The 18,808-nt window shown below is 53.2% G+C and overlaps 7 protein-coding genes across 7 annotated transcripts; 4 read left to right on the forward strand and 3 right to left on the reverse strand.

Annotated features, from left to right (window-relative positions):
• Nucleotides 1-104: 104 nt before the first annotated feature.
• BKA58DRAFT_434894 (uncharacterized protein) lies at nucleotides 105-1,353 on the reverse strand (the record flags this gene model as incomplete). Its single annotated transcript, XM_046173297.1, has 4 exons — nucleotides 105-324; nucleotides 376-614; nucleotides 666-1,124; nucleotides 1,174-1,353. 4 exons carry the CDS (start codon nucleotides 1,351-1,353, stop codon nucleotides 105-107), a joined length of 1,098 nt encoding a protein of 365 aa, XP_046032023.1.
• Nucleotides 1,354-3,618: 2,265 nt separating this feature from the next.
• BKA58DRAFT_397351 (uncharacterized protein) lies at nucleotides 3,619-4,231 on the forward strand (the record flags this gene model as incomplete). The annotated part of the gene is made up of 2 exons (XM_046171419.1): nucleotides 3,619-3,688; nucleotides 3,774-4,231. The coding sequence occupies 2 exons, from the start codon at nucleotides 3,619-3,621 to the stop codon at nucleotides 4,229-4,231; spliced, it is 528 nt and encodes a 175-aa protein (XP_046032024.1).
• A 1,388-nt stretch (nucleotides 4,232-5,619) lies between these two features.
• BKA58DRAFT_426431 (uncharacterized protein) lies at nucleotides 5,620-6,447 on the reverse strand (the record flags this gene model as incomplete). Its single annotated transcript, XM_046172960.1, has 2 exons — nucleotides 5,902-6,447; nucleotides 5,620-5,847 (listed from the first exon to the last, which is right to left on the reverse strand). Coding segments are annotated over exons 1-2 (354 nt in total), but the record flags the coding sequence as incomplete, so codon positions are not given.
• A 1,203-nt stretch (nucleotides 6,448-7,650) lies between these two features.
• On the reverse strand, nucleotides 7,651-9,072 carry BKA58DRAFT_374540 (uncharacterized protein). Its single transcript, XM_046169338.1, has one exon. It carries the CDS (start codon nucleotides 8,218-8,220, stop codon nucleotides 7,906-7,908), a length of 315 nt encoding a protein of 104 aa, XP_046032026.1. The 5' UTR covers nucleotides 8,221-9,072; the 3' UTR covers nucleotides 7,651-7,905.
• Nucleotides 9,073-9,752: 680 nt separating this feature from the next.
• On the forward strand, nucleotides 9,753-11,019 carry BKA58DRAFT_408150 (guanine nucleotide-binding protein subunit alpha; the record flags this gene model as incomplete). The annotated part of the gene is made up of 5 exons (XM_046172067.1): nucleotides 9,753-9,873; nucleotides 9,926-10,110; nucleotides 10,160-10,317; nucleotides 10,365-10,623; nucleotides 10,672-11,019. The coding sequence occupies 5 exons, from the start codon at nucleotides 9,753-9,755 to the stop codon at nucleotides 11,017-11,019; spliced, it is 1,071 nt and encodes a 356-aa protein (XP_046032027.1).
• Nucleotides 11,020-12,688: 1,669 nt separating this feature from the next.
• BKA58DRAFT_31006 (uncharacterized protein) lies at nucleotides 12,689-14,099 on the forward strand. The gene is made up of 2 exons (XM_046167277.1): nucleotides 12,689-13,158; nucleotides 13,210-14,099. Exons 1-2 carry the CDS (start codon nucleotides 12,813-12,815, stop codon nucleotides 13,797-13,799), a joined length of 936 nt encoding a protein of 311 aa, XP_046032028.1. The 5' UTR covers nucleotides 12,689-12,812; the 3' UTR covers nucleotides 13,800-14,099.
• A 736-nt stretch (nucleotides 14,100-14,835) lies between these two features.
• Nucleotides 14,836-16,609, forward strand: BKA58DRAFT_31008 (uncharacterized protein). The gene is made up of 2 exons (XM_046167278.1): nucleotides 14,836-15,115; nucleotides 15,177-16,609. Exons 1-2 carry the CDS (start codon nucleotides 14,936-14,938, stop codon nucleotides 16,515-16,517), a joined length of 1,521 nt encoding a protein of 506 aa, XP_046032029.1. The 5' UTR covers nucleotides 14,836-14,935; the 3' UTR covers nucleotides 16,518-16,609.
• Nucleotides 16,610-18,808: the final 2,199 nt, after the last annotated feature.

Raw genomic sequence — 18,808 nt, forward strand, 5'->3', positions numbered from 1 at the left:
ACTGAAAATCTCCACTTGACACATATATCGATCGCAGCGAAGCGTCTCCATTCTCTATCCTAGCTATTGCCCGCCCCGTAGGTGGCCAATGTATCTACACCCATCTACACCATCTCATTCCCTTTCTGCGCTTTAACCTCCATGGTGGTCAACTCAAACTCCCTCTTCTGATAGATACCCTGAGTGTCCCAAGAATCGGGAGGCCCCTCGCTTTTCGTATCGTTGAAGGTCGTTCGTCCGTCAGAGTAGATGTGCGCTTTGTGCGTGGATTTGGTGCCGATGGTTGGGCCGGGGCCGAAACCGAAGCCGAAAAGGGATGGAACACTGTATGCGGTTAGCGTTTTGCGATAGCGGAGATACAAGATAGAGACGTACCGGCTCCGGCGATTGGTTCCTTCTGCAGTGGATGCCAGCTTCTTTGATGTAAGGGAGGTTTTGATGTCCCGGAGGAGAGGTCGCAGCACGGGTATGCACTGGACAATGATGGTGCCGACGATTTCCGAGGAATACCAAATGTTGGAGTGAGCGTTGCGCCAGAAGTACCACTCGTCCTTTACGTTGCCCTCGTCTTTCCAGCCCGTGCGTACAGCAGATACAATAGCAACGAACATTCCCTATTCGAAAGTCAGTGAATGCATTATAGGGGCGTACTTGAAGAGACGCACCAGACTCATGGCAACGCAAAGCCCAATCTTTTCCACTCTTCGCATGTCGAGGTTCCATGTGATGACCCAAGGGAAGACTGCGAGGATGAAGTCCATGATGATGTTGTACACATTGCCGCCTTCCTTGAAGTCGTCCCTAAACTTTGAGTCGAGGCAGAAATCAAAGCGGTACCAGACATCATAGGATTCCTTGCCGCACACCTTTGCCCATTGGAGAATGACCTTGGCAATCATGTATGCATTCATACTGCCGATGATAAACCAGAGAATCCATTGGCCCCAGTTCTTTGTCAGCTTGAGCAAAGTGACAGCAAAGGCGGTTTTGGTGAGCGACTGGTTTATCAGGGTTCCACAGGAAGTAATATTGATAAGGATGTGCATTCGGTCGTCCCATTTGTTGGTCACGTAGCCCGTGGCATACTCGGTAGAGATAATGGCGTTATTGACAGCCAGTAAGACCTGGTACAACGTCAGCTACAGCTATCTGCGAGCCCAACAGGTGCCTTACCCATGCAACGAGGAGGATGTGGTCATCCCACCAGAGACCGTGGCGACGAGTGACTTTGATCCATATCCGGAGCGCCAGGAAGAGTGATGCCCCAGCAAACATCGTCCATAGCCCAACATTCAGCTGGAGCGAAGGATCCACGTAGTGGTGACCCGAATCATCGTGGTTCCGGCGGATCATGTTTTCCTCACGGTCGGAACGGGATGCGGCATAGAAGCGAAATGAAGGAGACCGTAAAGAGTGTGATGTAGTCGCAGACCGACAAAGTTTAAGAAACGAACGAACGAATGCCTCCGGCACTCTACACTGAATGACCGGGGTGGTGGATGGAAGAAACGACGAACGAGAAACGCCGTAAAGTGCGAAGCGGCACGAAGTCTAGATGACATTTGCGCATCCCCGTGCAAGGATTACACGGCTTTCCTGTTGTTAGTATCGATCACAGCCCAGCAAGCGACAATCTGCTTGACATTCCAGACTCGGAGGTTTTGAAATGAGTCCCATCTCAGAGGATGGTTGGTGGAACCACTATGCCGGTAGTGGGCAAGCCCCGGGCGCCGTCGCACGATAACAGCTGTATCTTCCGATGTATCCTGGGGAAGTTCGTGCTCGCTAACTGAGATAGACGTTAGTTCGCGAGACTCACATGGTTTGTGCTGACGCGGAAGGGCTCCGTCATTTAGTACGCTTAGGAGAAAAAAGCAGAAACTGCTCAGTGCCCTTTAAGCGGTGGGTTGACGACATTCAGATCAGCGATGGTCATGGCTACTGAGATAGCTGCCACACAGTAGGACAACGTCGCACAGATGTGCGAAACATGGCAAATGCCGCGGCCGTGCATACTTCTCCTGGGTTTGCGCAACGTTCCAAAGTCGTTCCAACGTCGCTCCAAACAGGCCACGTGCCGAAGACGCCACTGCGCCCGTGTACTGGCGGAGAATTGCAACCTCGATTATCCTTGGGGGGCGGCTCGATATTAAATCGATGCATTGCAAACACCAGGTCGGCTGCGCCGAGCGTATGGTACGGAATGGGTAGGCCCGGAATGCCGCAGTTATGCCGTTCGGTAATGACTGGCATCCCCAGCGCGCAGAGTCTACTGTTGGGTTATTTTGCAGAGATGAACACGAAATCGATGAATCGCGAGGGAAGGGGTTGGAAGAAGTGTTTCAGATTGAAAGTCGTCGGGTCAGTAGCCGATGCGCTGTTTCGAAACGGGTAAAGTATATCCGGGCGCATGAACGAGGACGTCATTCGATCGTGCGCGCGACGAACACCTCCCTTTTTCTTCTCTATTCCCGACGTCTCAAGAGGATACCATGCTTTAACGAACACATCGGTTAGCAGTATATGAGCAGTAATGATGTAAGAAAGTTCAGAGTATTCGCAAATAGAGATTGCGCGATGATGAATCCTCATTACCCAAGCCCTAAAGCGAAAACAATTGGGCATACCTAGCTGCCTCTCATTCTTTCGCGCTTATCTCACTGTCCGTGCAATTTCTCACGATGGTTGTTACTTTTTCCTACTCTCTGCGCTTCGCGATTGTTCGACCTCAAGTTGTAATGCTTCCAGGACGCGCGACATCCCGGTACGGGAGCAGCTGCAGCGCACCTTCCTTAGCTGCCACCGCAATCACACCTAGGCAACAACCGCCATGGAATCTCGAGACTAGGGGAAAAACAACAACCTAAACGTCGCGTGTCGTATCCAGACAGAGAGATTGCGCTCATCTCGTTCGCCAGATCTTGAACTATCTAAGGCTCACCCTTTCTTAGACGCCGTTAGAGACCCATTTCGCCAGATGCGCATCGCCGTCCAAGCGGCGTGCCAGTGTCTTTTCAGAGTTCTCGAATGCGATTGGCTCGTCCGTGCTTGGAAAATTTTGTCGGCAAGTCGTGAGCCGAACTTATATCAAGCATTCAGTTGGACATGATCGTCAACGTGTCGAGCATCGCATGCTAAAGGGGATGAGGGCGCGTGCCATTACGACTTGAGAAGGGTGAGCGAGATTGGTGAAGTGGTTGTCAATCAAGGTTCGCATGGGCGGCCACGCCCCACCGGAGCTGGGCCTTCCCCTATCCGCCCTCATCGTCGCCTGGTCATATCCAACTTGCCCTGTAGAGAAATCTCGTAGACATGTGCGAGCCTTCAGTGAGTAGTTGGTGTTCTCGCGTAGCAATAGAGGCGATGTCGTTGGCGGATACGTTGAGGTCCGTAAAATCGCCCATGGTTGGGTCATGATGGGTACTAGCAATGGACACGTTTGGTGAACTAAGGGATCGATCTGGCAACACTATTTCTTTCTTGGTGAACAATATAGTATTGCATTGTGTTCACCAACACGCAACAAACCTCTTCTCAAGTCCTCAGAATACAAAAAAAACAAGTTCTACTCGTATTCAACAATCAGTCTAGACATACGCAGTTTAGTAAGATGGCACCATGCTTAAGGTCGGCAAGCGCACTGCGCTCCGCAGCTGTGTACCCCATGAGTCCATCAAGAGCTTCATTCGTCCGTACACCTGCAAGACCCTCCGCCTCGAGATGCATGAGTCCCATCCCATCTCGTAGCTTCCGACCGTCTATCCAGCTCTTAGGCCCGTACAATAAGACCGTAGCATCTCCAAAGACATCATCACCCCAACCCCGACGCCCTACAGCTCGAGTAGCCCCTTCTATCTCACCCCCACGGAAGATTAGATACAGACAAAAACAAGGTCCAAAGACCTGTCTCCTCCGCAAAGATGGCAAGTCCAAACTCAAGAAGCCCGTGTCCAACATCCACAGATACTTTATCTTCACTCTACTGCTAGCCCCTAGTATAACGTTCCTAGCCGTCGGAGTATTATATGGATATGAATTCAGCGAGCCGACCTCCAAACAAGTGATTGAAAGAATGGTAAACGAGACGGGAAAAGAAACGGGAAAAGCAACGGGGAGGGTATTGAAAGAAGGACCCAATGACCTGTGGATAGCCCACATCAGGAAGTACCGGGCCCGGGCATACGGCCAGCCTTGGCTCGCCGGCTTGTATATCTACGGAAGCTTGGAGTAGGAATCTGAAGGGCTTTTGGAGACACCATCGTTGTCACACACCGGCTGAACACGAGCTTCCTAGAGCGGCGATAGAGGGGACAGGAGACTATCAACACCACATCAGAGAAGACGATGACCCTACGCATCCGGAACGACATCTACGTCGACCTTTCGTTCACATACACGACTAACCCCCCGTGAAGATCATCCAACACGCAAAGCTGAGTTTCCCAATAATGCCTCTTCTGCCGTCTTATACTGCATTTCGAGAGGAATAGTTACCCTGGGAGTGTATATCAGATCTCCCGCCTCTGAGCAGTCAGCCTACCTCGCTGCGTAGTGTGTATGCTTTTCGATATGAGGATACCGCCACCTAGCTTCTCCACAAGACAATAGAAACGACCTAGAAGTCTACATTGCGTTAGGACCTTAACAACGTTCTCTTTGCTACTAATGTATGCTGCAGCGCGCCTGTCGTTCTCTCTGGTGCACGTTACAATTAGCTGCCAACAAGAATGACCCAGTTGTCTACATTGCCGTCGGATTTTGCTCATTCTCACTTCTCTACTAACGTAGTCGCAGCGCACCTGTTATTGTTTTCGGTCCACGTTACAATTAGCTAGAAATGGAGCTAACCCAGGAGACTATATTGCCTTGGGATCTTAGAAACGTTTGCTTTTATACCAATGTAGGCTACAGCACGCTTGTTGTGGTATTCAATGTCAACTAGTTAGATTCCATCGTGGCAGTATCTCATTTTATAGCAGCTGTGTTTTGATATCGTATGAAGGGACTACCTTCGTCAAGCATATCGAAAGACACCTGATACTTCACTTTCCATCGCAATTCCCATCCACTTTTCAGACAGGCTTGAAGAGAAGCTCGCATCTAGTTGTCAACGGCAAGCAGAACAGCCTCATACTTGTTCTTCCAGTAGAGAGCATCACTGCCAGAGGCTGCAGCTCCAACACCATTAGTAGTCTTGGAAACTTTGGCTTGGGCAAGCTCGAGCTCCAGGCCCCTGATGACTTCGTCCCTGTCAACGACGTCCTGACGGTACTGATCGGCCTTCTTGTAAGTGGGAAGCATCTCCTTGTATTCGCTGTAGGAGCGCTTAGCCAGCTCAGTCCATTCTAGTACGGTCTTCTCGAGCTCTCTAATCTTGTCCTCTCGAGCACGTGCTTTCTCGTCGTTCATGAAGGACGGAGAGCCACCAGCAGCAAAAGTGGGGCTCTTGGAGGCCTTGAGCTCGTCGATCTCTGCCTTGAGTTTGGCGTTCTCCTCCTTGAGGGACTCGCAGGTCTGCACAGCTGTCCTATGCTCTTTCTGCTTGGTGAGAAGCTCGGTATTCTGCGATTCTAGCTGGTCAACCTCATCGTCAAGACCCTCGAGCTTCTTCAGAAGCCCCTCCATTTGGATCTTGGTCTTGGTTTCTTCCTTCTTGCTGGCCTCCAAATCGGCGCTGAGAGTGCTGACTTGTTCGGAAAGAGCCGACTTTGCTCGGAATAGTTCAGCAACCTGGGTCTCGAGGTCAGCAAGGTAGACAAGACGCTGCTTCTGCTCGGCGTTCTCCTTCTGGTAGAGACCAAGATCGGCCTTCAAGCCTTCAACTTGCTTGGCCTGCTCGTTGAGTTTCTGAAAACACATTAGTTCAATCTTCATGGAACTTGTTATAGCATTGTCTCTTACCGCGAATGCCTTTCCGTGCTCAGCTGCCTGGTTGCTATAGCGCTCGTTCAGAGTCTTGTTTTCCTTCTTTGCTTTTTCGGCCTCGAGACTAGCAGTGTTCTCGCCTCCCTTTAACTGACTGATCATGGTATTTAGAGCCGTTATCTTCTGTGTCTCCTTTGCGAGAAGGTCGGCAGTCGACTTTAGCTCGGCGGTGAACCGATCGGCTGTCGCCTGCTCGTCGGCCTTCGTCTTAGCCTGGAGGTCTTGGAGCGTTTTGCGCAGGGTGTCGGCTTCGGCAAGGAGTTGCTTCTTGGATTCCACGAGAGTCTCCAGCTCCTTCTCGAGAGCGTCGACTTTGCGGAGATCTTCTTCCTTTGCGGAGCGCGCTTGCTCTAGCAGGTGCGCATAGTTGTCGATCTCGGTGCGGAAGTTGCCCTTCTCGAGCGTCAGACGTGACACACGCTCCTGGAGGGCATCGATCTCCTTCAGCTTCTCGGTAGTCTGCTCCTTGTGCGTAAGGAATGCCTCTTGGTGCTCGAGAATGAGGTTGTGCTGGATGTTGACCTACATGGCGCGAAAAATTAGTGAATGTTTCGTCGGTATGACGAGTCTTTTGAGAGTCACTCACCTTCTTGTGCTGAATGTTGAGTTCGTCTTGCGAATCCTTGATGGCCTCGTTCACCATCGAGCTGTGATATAAGCTCATGTTGTCACGCTGCTTCTCGAGGAACGCAGGCAGCTTCTCCTTGGCTTCATTTGCCGCAGCAAAGAGCGCCTCCAGCTCAATCCACAGGGCTTCGACAGTCGGGTTGGTCGCATCCAGTGACTCTGCGCGGATCAACTCCAACAGTCGGCGCGTATTGGTGACTGTGGTCGAGACAGTCCTGGTGAACTTTTTGGCATGCTTGGCGACTTGGTCCTTCAGAGCATTACCTTGGGAGATGGCGAGCTGCGCATCAGGGTTGTTCTGGGCTGCAATGACGACTACGTGAGCGCCACTGTCTGCGTCAGCGTTGTGGTGAGCGTCTTTGAGGGCCACATGGGAGTCGCTGGTGTTGGGGGCAGTAATCTGCTCCTTGGTGACAATAGTGCTATCGACAGTGGGGGAAGCAGCAGCGATAGATGCAGAGGGGTTGATGGACGCGACCAAAGTTGCCTTCCTCAAGTGCGGAGCAGCATACTTGGAGTATCCGAGAGAAACGGGGCCCATGTAGGGTTTTGCGGACGCCATGTTGCGTGATGGATGGAGAGAGCGCGGAGTTCTGTGCTGGGCGTGAGCCGTTGTCAATCACTACGATCGGATGTGAAAGTGAGGTCGCCGTTGCACACGATGTAGTCGAATGCGATGAGTGAAGGATACGACTTACGATTGCCGGCAGAAAACTATAAGGGCGTGGGACAGCTCAATTGGAGAGGATGAGGGTGTGATATTCTGGTTGGTGGAGTGAAGCTGGCGCCGTGTTTGTGGACAGAAGGTAGAGGGCAGTCGCGCTCGGCCTCAGGGCAACAACGCAGGCAGGTACTCTCGCCACCTAATCGAACCAACCTCATCGATGAGAGTGCTATCGGTAGACGTATGCAATCAAGACATCTTTGCGGTGAAGTGAGAAATGAAAAGTGTGGACTACATGGTCACGTACTAGCAGAGAGAGTCGCTGCCTTTACCTTATTCACGCCCGTATAACGACTGGAAAGAGCTACGGGTAGTTGGCAGTCATGCTGAAGAGCGGAGATGTCTCATACAAGGAAGACACTGAACAAGTGCGCCGCAATCTACATTTGTCTAAGAGTGTAAGTTTATAATATCCTGAGATGATGTAGACTTCTAGGTTTTTCCATTTTTCCTAAACGGGAAGGAGATAGGAAAGACAGAACAGGTGCATGATGAGATGAAAGCAAAGAGACCTGGCTGCAAGAGAATGTAAGGAGATTGATCTTCGACAAGAGACATGAATCAGGTGTTTTCGCTATCAGAGCTGCCACCTGGGCAACAGACGTTCCTCGTGACATTTGAACGTAAATTCAGCAAGAGCCCGCGGGCGATAGCGACTCTTCAGACCTACATGTTGAAGTACCGTTACACAGTTTTGTCAGGGCGATCGCGGAATGCTGATTACTTAAGATGTAACTTGTGGAGAGAACAAGTCCATGGTCCCCACAGCCCGCCAAGCTGAACATGCGACCTGGAAACGGGAACGTGGCTCTTGGCTGATTCAGGATACGATGTTGGATCAACGTCCCCTCAAAAACAAACAAAAAATGCTGACAACGCAATGGCAAGACGCGGCTTAAGCCTCGGTTACGGGACAGAAACACAAAAAGCAACAGAAACGCCATTCAGCTTGCCTGTCAAACCAGGGAGACGGGTCAGATTCCCATTCGGCATGCTGTGTGACGGTCATGCCGGCGTGCGATGGACCACGATCGATTGCGTTAGCCGTATTCCCCGTGTTCAGACGTGCAGAGGGCACATTTTGATTTTCATCGAGTGGGTTCAGGGTGGAACAGGAAAGTTCCAGACACGCAGGCAGCCGAACACCCGCGCAGAGGACGGTCCGCCCCTTTGAGGATGTTGGAACGGCGCTAGTTCGTTGTGGTTTTGGACGCTCGTGGACTATGTTGCTGTGGGTCCCTTAGGGGCTCCTCGCTATTTATCCAAGTGGCCATGGGGAACGGCCGTTGAACCAAGCGAGTGGGGGTCGCAGCGTGTTACCTCGGGCTGAAGTGGCTGAAGTGGTTGAAGCGAGGTGAAAAGGGCCGTAGAGGCAGCAATCACAAACTTGTCGAGAGAGAAAGGCCGAAAAGAGACGTCTTGGGTAAGCATTGGAGGTGATGGGGGTGGGTCCACTTTCGGAGGTATGGCGCGGAAAGAGCCGCCATCCAGCGTCTGAAACATAGTCCGAATTGCTACCTAGGCCGTCCTGCAGCAGTACGGGCGAGCTGGCGTGTAGGAATGCATCATGACGGGGAAGAAAGCAGGCAAAAGTTGGGCAAGCAGCGCACGAGCCGGCAGAAGGAGCTAGTTATGTTGCACTCGCCTGGACGGCAGGGCTAGCAGCGTACAGAGGCAGCCCCCTACGGTGGACGAGTGAAACGCGGAGGCACCGGTAGAGGTCCGAAGCATCAGGTTGGGGAGCAGATGTCTAGTCATGTTGACGAGCGACGGCAGCAGGCTTCCTAGCCCGTGGTTGGACTGGATGCAGCGGGAATCGATCGTCGCGCCAGGTTGCCGTGTCTCGTGGCTTTCACGTCGACCATCACGTTGCGTGTGCCGATCGCGTCCGCATGGGGGACTGGCAGCCGAACGTCGGGCTTGCACGCTTGACCTGCCCTTGGCCGCTGTGTCGCGGGAAGACATTTAATATCATCCTGCCCGCCCAGCTGGGTCACGGCTGCTGCTGCTGCGAGCATGGGCCTTCATCGCGAACGGTGCAGATCAGGGATTCTTTGCCGACACGTTATTTCTTAGGCCAGTCGCATACCGTCCCGGCTGTTCAGTCGAAGTGTTAGTGCTGCATAGTGCCTCGTTTGCGTCCTCCTGCCTGTCCATTGAGATACTTTTTTTGCTTCTTCGTCCCTCGTTCAGTCGCGTCGTCTACCAGCTAGCACCGTACACCACCCACCACCACCGCTCTACTGCACCCCTCCCAACCTCCGGTAGCGTCTCCCGCTCGCCTCAGATTCCAATTACCTGCACGAGTCACGCCCGCTAGGACCTCAGCTAACACACATGGTAGGCCTTGACTGCTCCCTCGCTACTGCTGTATGCTCGTAGCCCATCCCTAGCGTGTCGCGACTTCTCCTCTCCATCGCCGCTGCCTCCAGCTCCTCCACGACGTCACCCATAGCAGTTTATGGCACCGGCAATCATGTGCTTCGGACGAAAACCCTCTGCCACCGACCCCGAGTCGAGGAAGAATGTCGAAATCGAAAAGAACCTCCGCGCCGACCGGAAGCGGGCTGAGCGCGAGGTGAAGCTGCTGCTACTCGGTATGCATTAAATAGGCCCCGGTGATACAGCGTGACTGAGACAAGAGTGCAGGTGCCGGAGAGAGCGGCAAGTCGACCGTCCTCAAGCAGATGCGCATCATCAACGCAGGCGGATTCCAGAGCCTCGAGCGCAAGACATGGCGGGCCACCATCTTCAACAACCTGGTCTCGGCCTTCCAGACCATCTACGCGGCCATGCAGGAGGATGACATTGACTTTGAGGACGACGACAACATCGTATGTCCTGCCCAATGCTTCATGCCCAAACACCACTAACAGGCGACAGCGGTATTCCGAGATGGTCAACTCCGCACCCGACATTGGCACCGAGGAGCCCATGCCAGAAGAGTTTCACACAGCCTTCAACTCGCTCTGGGCCGACAAGGGCGTGCAGCTCACAATTCTCAAGGGCAACCAGTATGCGCTGCACGACAACTTGAACTAGTACGTTCTCCTACTCCATCTCCACCACCCCCGGACTAACATTTCAGCTTCTTCCAAAACATCGACCGTCTGTTCCAACGGGACTTCCTCCCCACCGACCAAGACATCCTACGCACGCGATTACGGACCACCGGTATCTCTGAGACCATCTTCGAGCTCGGCAACCTCACATACAAGATGGTCGACGTGGGTGGTCAGCGCTCAGAGCGGAAGAAGTGGATCCACGTCTTTGACAACGTCCAAGTCGTGCTCTTCCTCGTGGCCATTAGCGGATACGACCACGTGCTAGTAGAAGATCGGAATGGCGTAAGTCACCTTTTCACGTACATACGTCACATCCACTAACACAAACAGAACCAAATGCACGAAGCTCTGATGCTGTTCGAGTCGATATCCAACTCCAAGTACTTCGAAAAGTCGGCACTTATCCTCTTCCTCAACAAGATCGATCTCTTCACCGACAAAATAGCAAGTGGCATGAGCCCAATCAGGAGGGTCTTCTCCGACTACACCGGCGGCGACAGAGATGTGGAAGCAGGCAAAGAGTTCTTTGCCAACAAATTCCGCAACCTCATCCGACAGCCCAAGAAGGAGGTTTACGTGCACTACACCAACGCGACCGACACCAACCTGCTCAAGATCACCATGGCGTCTGTACAAGACATGATCGTCCAGCGCAACCTCAACGCACTGATACTATAGTAATCACGGATGGTCGCGTTGCGATCGTCGCCGTCTTACACACAGCCCAGGAGAGCGCTCGCGCGCCCACGCGAAAGCAGGGGTGCACACGCACACGCGCCCGCGCTGTCGACCCACCTGCCCTAGAACTGGGAAGTCCACCTGGCGGGACCGGAGTAGCAACGGACTTTTAGTGGACGAGAAGAGACGACTTCCACGGCCCTTTTCCATTTTATACCCCTGATATCCCTTTCTCCGCTTCTTCATCATCTTCGCCAGTACATGACGATCTCACGACTTAATTTCTTGGTCTTGATTCTAGTCTTGATCTTGGTCCCTTTTTCTTCTCTCCTGGTTTGTTTTAGTAAGCGGATACACGCACTTGTAGATTGATAGTGTATTGCAGATCTGAGGAGACGAGCATGTCTTGGAACTCGACTGTTGACAGATACAAGGGCTGATAAAATCTCCCTCCCTATTTCGGCTTTGGACAACTACCGTTCATTAGGTGTTGTGTACCTAGTAGTCCTGCGCAGTTGCTCACTGAGAGTGGGCAGGGTCATAGATTGGGGTTGGGCAGTGCCATGTCCAAAAAAACACATATTACATGGCATTTGACGTGCAGCGGGGAATGCAGTAGAGGTACATTTCGCTGCTGCAGTGTAATATCAACAAACCATCTTACCCAGCTCCGAAGCATGTTCATCTTGACGTACTCCGGTGTCCGTGGTTTCCGTGTCGTCGCATATATGATAGCCACTTACATAGCCCCATGTTCGAGGACGCAACTTGCAGCTTACATCATATTTACCCTGATTTACCCATCGCAAGCGAAGGACGATATGATCAAGATGGTAAGAAGCCGCATCCCGCGGGGTTCGTCAACGCCCATGCATCATGCGCCTCTGCGGCGTGGTTGCCTACAGACCGAACCAGTCGCTCTCGGTCCGTGCCGCTTCTTTCCGGCGTGGGACGTTGACTCGCACGTCGCAGATGTGGGAGGAGGGTCTATCCCTCCAGATAGGAGGGAGTGGCTGAGCCAGTGGCTTGGCTTGGACTTGTGGCGTCGGTTTTTAGTGGAGAGAAATGGGATGGGTGGATGTGTATAGGCAGGGCGAGATGGATTGTAGTGTAGTGCAGTGCGATGCATTGGAAATGCGGGGTGGATGGTCAGGCGCTCATAATGGGATTGTGAGGTCACATTCAGTGTATTGGCAAGGTGAGTAAAAGGGTGCTGTTGGTGAGGGCAGTGTGGTTTGTGGAGGGATGCGAAGTGAGGTAGTGTGAATGGGGGAATCCCTTGCTCTGAGGAGTGGGCAAGGCCTGTCAGAGGGCGATAGTAGGCGCTTGCTAACACCAAGTGTTATCGTGGGTAGACGCTTAGAGAAGGGCAGCAGGCAAAACTGTAAGATATACACATACATGAATTGAATGGAATTGATGGTGCAAACAGCGCTCTCTCGTTGGCCGATTGGTACTCATCCATGGATCCTATATTGCAGATAACGAGTATCAGAAGCGGGTGCATTGAAGTCACGATGCTTCTACAGATACCAGTAGAACATGCGGGAGAGATGATCTAGAACACTCACCGATATCTCGCCACGAGACCCGGGTAACTACCCGTGGACATTCACCGTACTCTCGACCGCTTCGCGCTTCTGACATGTGCAATGCTCTCGTGACGGGTGCCGTGCTAGTGCCAATCGGGGAAACATCGGCGCGTGGAGCACCTGCAGCAAGTCCTGATAGCCGGCCGCCTTGAGCCTCATCAACACGCTCGTCATACCCAATACCCCTCCATCCAGCTGGCCATGTTCTCGCCCGCTGTTGGCAGAGTCGCCCGCTCTGCAAACACTTTCTCTACTGCGCCTGCGGCTTCCTATGTCTTCACCCGCTGCGCCCGCTCTGCGCTGAGCACCAGCACGGCGCCGCAACAACCCTTCCGACCCAGCCACCAGCGGCGCTACTCGTCCTCGAAGCCGTCCACACCCCCGAATAGCAAGAAGAAGCCCACCGAGTTAGATCAGAATGCGACGGCAGAGCTCCAGGGTGCTGGAAAGAAGTCCAAGGAGACGAAGAAGCTGAAGGAGCCCTCGACGGCTACCACAGGCAACAACGTGCCCTTTGTACCGCCAACAAACCACCTCCGGGAAGACGGTAAGATGCGGCGGGGATGCACCTCGCCTTGCATATGCTGACGTATTGTAGATGTCAAACTATCCGCCTTCTTCGGCCTCCACCGCCCCATCTCCATCTCGCGCTCCTTCCCCAACGCAACGTCGACCGCTGAATTCGATGCATTCTTTGACGTGAACCGGGCGAATGACGTCCAAAGAATGGAAGCCACCAAGAACGTCCTCGCTGGCTTCTTGGACCGCGTAAACGCCGAGATCGATGCACAGGAGGAGCAGCGAGCCGATGCGATACAATCGGAACAGGAGGTATACCACCTCGATGTTGAACCCACACAGCAAAACGTAGAAGACTGGGCTGCTCGCCTTGTTCCCTTCCAAGCACCAGCGGCACCCGAGCCCTACGATCCTCTAGCGAGCGCGCCTCAGGCCGAGTCCCACTCCGCTGAAGGTCTCTCCGCTAGCATCAACCAGCGCATAACCGAAGTCCCGCTGCCCGCGCAAGAGAGAAAGCCAAGCACATTTCGCCAGCACGTTGCGCGACGAAGATACGGCATGTATATGATTAGTGTAAAGAGGCAACGGAAGCTCAAGATGAAGAAGCACAAGTACAAGAAGCTCATGAAGAGGACGAGGCTGTTGCGGAGAAAGCTCGATAGGTTGTAGTGAGTACATAGCGTTGGCGTTATAGACATGCATGGCCAGGTCGAAGAGAATCACTTCATGGACTCGCCGACTGCTGGCCTTGGGACTTCGATGTCGCCTGCGCCGCCGCGAAACCGGTCGCAATGACCAGGAATAACACCCGCGGCTTAACGGTCGCCTCCCTACCGTCCTTCGCTTGACAGAAGGCATTACGAATTTACTCGACTCATCTCTCGAATTTCGCGCATTGTCCTGGTGTTTTGAGCAGCTTGTTTTGATCGCATTTGGCACCGGACAGGGCTGCGTCTTCTTTCCCAATACCACCGTCAATAACCACCATTACGTGCATTTCCCTTGCATTGTGTTTCTGCCCGAGCATCTCGCTGTTTCTTCATGCATTGCAAAGAGTCTCTGAGAATTCGAATGGAAGTTCAAGATCGAACGCATTGATGATCGGCGCTGTCAAGCGACGTTTGTTGACGGCGGCTATACTACGCTATAGGCGTAGTCCCGCGTCGCAAAGTCACATGAAACCCCACCGCGACTGAGGCCGTCACAACACCCCCAACATCAGGCAGCACGCACGTCAGTACTCTGAGTCGGTGCCCCGCACGGGAGCCTTAACAGACGGCTCCTAAGGCGTAGCGAAGTCGCAGCCCGGCAATCATACGTTCCAGCACGCTCAAGAGCGCATGACGCCTTGGCACGAACACCCCTCTGTCATTTTTCCACTGCGTTTTCAAGACCCCGCTGTGTTCTGGGCGTCGGATCGAAGGCGGGATACACGTCTTGGGTGCATGGTTGAGACGTCCAAGTGATCCCTCCTCCAGGCATGGCGCTTGGAGACAAGTCCCTTGGGGAGAGAGGCACACATGAGTGCGATATATAAGCCTGGTATACCTCGCCCACAGTTTGAAGGCCAGCAACTTCGACAACAGCAAAGTCAACAGTAGCATCCAGCAAACTCCCTTCTTTCGCTTCTTACAGCACTTTTTCCATTCTTTCGCCCAGGTCGGCCTTTATAACAACTTCTCTACCTATTACTTACTTCTTTCACTCAAGAGCTAGTCTCTCGTTTTCCCACTTTTAACGTTTTAACGCATTACTACTATTATCGTCTTTTGATTCCAAATCACATCAACAACAAATCAGCAAACATGGTTTCCAAGACCTTCATCATCGCGGCTATGATCGCTTACGTTCAGGCCCGTTTCGGTCAGGAGCAAGTCCCCATCGATGCCATCAGCAGTGTTCAGGGTGGTGATGGTGGTGCCGCTGCTACTATTGCTGGTGCGGCCATCTCTGACCTTCTCGGTGGAGCAAACTCTTGCGATAAGGTATGTGTCCTCCACTTGTTTACCTCCACATCCCCGGGTTTTATGCTAACAAATACATCAGCTCGTCCGTGCTGATCAGATCTTCACCGAACTCGGTGGCGGTGCTGATGCCCTTGCTGCTGCCATTGGCATGGTGACTGCGGAGAAGAACACCAACCCCTTCGCTGGCGGCAACGCACAGAACGTCTGTGGCGATGCTTCACTTCCGGCTACTGCTGAACTCCGTGGTATCACTCCTCTCATCGACCCTGATGTTGATGTCAACGGTGATGCTGCGGCCCTTAGCGCGAGCAGTGCCGCTTCCCCTCTTGCTGCCGATGGTCTGAGTGTCTTTGATCTCATGGACCAGGCTGGTCTCGGTGACCTCGTCGTCAGCCAGGCTTCGGCTGGTGGTGCCGGTGCTGCCGCTGGTGGTGCTGCTGCCGCTGGTGGTGCTGCTGCTGCGGGCGGTGCTGCTCAAGGTGGCAACCAGGCGGCTGCTGGTAACAACGCCAACGCTGGTAACAATGCCAACGCTGGTAACAATGCCAACGCTGGTAACAATGCCAATGCTGGTAACAATGCCAATGCTGGTAACAATGCCAATGCTGGTAACAATGCCAATGCTGGTAACGGCAATGCTGCGAACAACGGCAACGCGAACAACAACCAGAACAACAACCAGAACAACAACGCCAATGCTGGTAACAACAACAATGCTGCGGCTGGTAACAACAACGCTGGCAACGACAACGCAGCTGACAACCAGCAAAATGCTGGAAACAACGCTGGAAACAACGCTGGAAACAACGCTGGAAACAACGCCAACAACCAAAACAACAACCAGCAAGATGCCGCCGCCGGTAACGACAACGCCAATGCCGGCAACCAGAACAACAACAACGCCAACGCCGGTAACAACGCAAACAACCAGCAAGACGCTGCCGCAGGAAACAACAACAACAACGCCAACAACAACGCTGGTGCCGATGCCGGTGCAGATGCTGGAGCCGACGCAGGCAACGCAGCAGCAGGAGGTGCCGGCGGCGCCGAAGACTTCGGTCTCTGCACGCCCACCATTACCTTCCAAGGCGGCGAGAACGGCCGCGCCGCCGACGAATTCACCTTCCAGATCGCAGACCCCCTCGCCCGCGGCGGTCAAGGCGAAGCCCTAAACCCGGACATCATCACCAACGCGCTCTGCAACCAGCTGACCAACGTGTGCGAGGCCAATGCGGCTGCTGTAGCTACCTGCGAGAGCGCTGCTGCGGCTGTCCAGGGTGGAGACAGGAACAAGGCGCTTGCTGATCAGTTCAACAGCCTTGTGGGCTTCCCTGGTGCGGTTACCAACCCTGATGGCGGCGCCGAGGATGTGGGTGCTGCAGCTAAGGGCAGGAAGATGCGCAGGGGACTGAGGTTGTAGATGGAGAGAGTGAGGGGGTTATGATATAGAAGATGAGTATGAGTATGAGATGAGAAGATAGAAGTGGGAGGAGTGCTCTGATTGAGATATGGAAAGGGATGAACGGTACGCATTTTTTGCTGGATGTCTACTGTTGTTGGAAGTTGGCTCGACTTTTCCTTTTCTCTTTGTATTACTGTATTCTTATACCATTGCATTTGTGTTCGCGTCTGCGGAACGAAAGAGTAGACTGATATCGATGAAGAAATCTGTTACGATTAATATTGTTTGTCTGTTGCTGAGCTGTGAATTGCGGGCTTGTCTCTTTTGATTCCTTTGGAAACCCTGTACCATGTGCTCTTTTCGGTTGCTGGTAGCGAGCCTCTCGTCGTCATCTTGGTGGCGGCAGAGAAGAGAACGTAACTCGGCCCAGACGGGCGTCTTGCTTTGGTTCGGGTTGGTCATTGAAGTAGGACTTTGGTTACCTGGGAGGAGGTAAAGCTTGAGGGATCTGAAATCTGCAATGCGAAAGACCTCGCCGACGTCCATACTTCCTTCGCTGCGTCGGTGGCTCTAGATTCTGTTTCCATTGAGAGAGAGGCCTTGTCTTGAGTGGCCTCGTTGTGGTTGCTGGTAGTGAGCCTCTCCTCGTCACTTGGGTGGAGGCAAAGCTTGAGGGATCACGAGGTCTGCAATTTGGAAGTCTTTGTCAATATTCCTGTTTCCTTCGCCGACCTGATAGTTCTAGGCTCTGATTTCAGTGGGAGAGGCGTTGTCTTGAGCCAGTCGAGATGTCGGTTCTAGATCTGCCTCCTTGCTTTCGCAGTATCTTGGTTCTGAAGGAGTCGACCCACCGGATAGGCTAAGCGCTCTTTGCGCCATGTACACCACCTACATCACCTACAGTGGCAGCTGATTCATGGATCCGTACGGACAACAGCGCAAGCGGAGATTTCCATACGACGTCGTGTGCCATAATCGTGGTTGGAAGCACATGAGGATACAATCTAGAGGAGGCTGTGTAGAGATTTGTGTTCGCTTACAGTATGTACCTAATGCAGTGGACCAGCTGTCTTTTGAGATGTCTCGAGACGTAACCGATGTGTATGATCATTGGTAGCGAAGGCAGCTGCATCCTGAATGCGAGTCTCGTGGCACCGCTTACTTCACTGGAGAAGTTGTTGGTATCTGCGTTTCTCCTCGGTCGACGGGACTCGCACCCTCTCTTCGGTTAGGCACGCGACCGATCCAGGAACGGCGAGGTGGAGAGTCCAGAACTGGGGGAAAAGCAAGCGTTACCGTTCCCTACATTGCGGGCTCGATCGATGCTCCAAGTTCCGTTACTCCGCCTCGAAAAAGCAAACAAAAGAACGTGGCCAGACAACGTCATGAGAAAATCTCCGTAGTCGCAGGTTGCAAGGTACATGCAAGTCCTACGATACGACTTTTGTTTGCGGACTTGGACGCAAAACCCGACCGAGCGTCTTCACCACACGGGCTGTGCTTAATCTAATGCACACAGGATGGATACTTCCTGGTTCCGAGAATCCTCCCCGGAATCCCCGCCCTGCTCCGCCTTTACAATTGTGTGCGCTGCTGTCTGTTGGTACGCGATATGCGGTAGATAGCGATGTCACACGCTCATTGGCCATGAGTAGGATGAGGTTACTTGGTGTGGCTGATCTGCAAGTCCGTTGCGATCTGCGCTGCATCTGTCTTCCGCGGAGCTGGTGGGGATGGACGCTCGACTTGCCTACGAAGGCGAGGTGGCTTGCGGAGAGACCCTGAGCTAGAAGGTATGGAAGAAAGGAAGGAGTGTGTGTGGGGATGGTGAGTCTCGCCAGGACCAGGGGAACCATGTACGCGCTTGGAGTCGGTGAAGTGGAATGAGCTGTTTTGGACAGCGAGACGAGTGTTGTGAGCTGGTTATGATAGCGAGGCAGCTTTGCCGTTCCGAGCAAGCGGCTGGCGCACAGCAATCATGTGTTGGACGATCATTGGGAATTGCAGGAGGCCAAGGCAGAGCTATGAGTGTCCATAGTCCACGTGTGAAGGTGCTAGAGTCAGTAAATCCCGCTGTCGTTCATTGCTTTTGAGGCGGAATCAGGCGGCAGCCACAGATGCATTGTCATGGCACACAACCCTTCTCACGTCGCATTCGCTTCGATGTGGCGCAACGAGTGCAATGCCGGTGTCGAATGCCTGGCAAAGTGGCTTCGTACGAACTCTAAACGCGAACTTGAGCCGTCGACACCGGATGGGTAGTGCCCGCCCATGGAGTGAAGCTACTGGGACGTTCGTGCCTGCTAAGC

Source organism: Alternaria rosae (genome assembly GCF_020736505.1).
Source record: "Alternaria rosae strain MPI-PUGE-AT-0040 chromosome Unknown BKA58scaffold_1, whole genome shotgun sequence".
NCBI classification, from domain to species: Eukaryota; Fungi; Ascomycota; class Dothideomycetes; order Pleosporales; family Pleosporaceae; genus Alternaria; species Alternaria rosae.

Bases quoted from the DNA above. Each gene is read 5' to 3' on its own strand.
- BKA58DRAFT_31006 (XM_046167277.1), top strand. From the start codon at position 12,813: ATGTTCTCGCCCGCTGTTGGCAGAGTCGCCCGCTCTGCAAACACTTTC. The intron at 13,159-13,209 runs GTAAGATGCGGC...GACGTATTGTAG, and splicing joins AAACCACCTCCGGGAAGACG to ATGTCAAACTATCCGCCTTC.
- BKA58DRAFT_374540 (XM_046169338.1), bottom strand. From the start codon at position 8,220: ATGGCGTTTCTGTTGCTTTTTGTGTTTCTGTCCCGTAACCGAGGCTTA.
- BKA58DRAFT_31008 (XM_046167278.1), top strand. From the start codon at position 14,936: ATGGTTTCCAAGACCTTCATCATCGCGGCTATGATCGCTTACGTTCAG. The intron at 15,116-15,176 runs GTATGTGTCCTC...CAAATACATCAG, and splicing joins GAGCAAACTCTTGCGATAAG to CTCGTCCGTGCTGATCAGAT.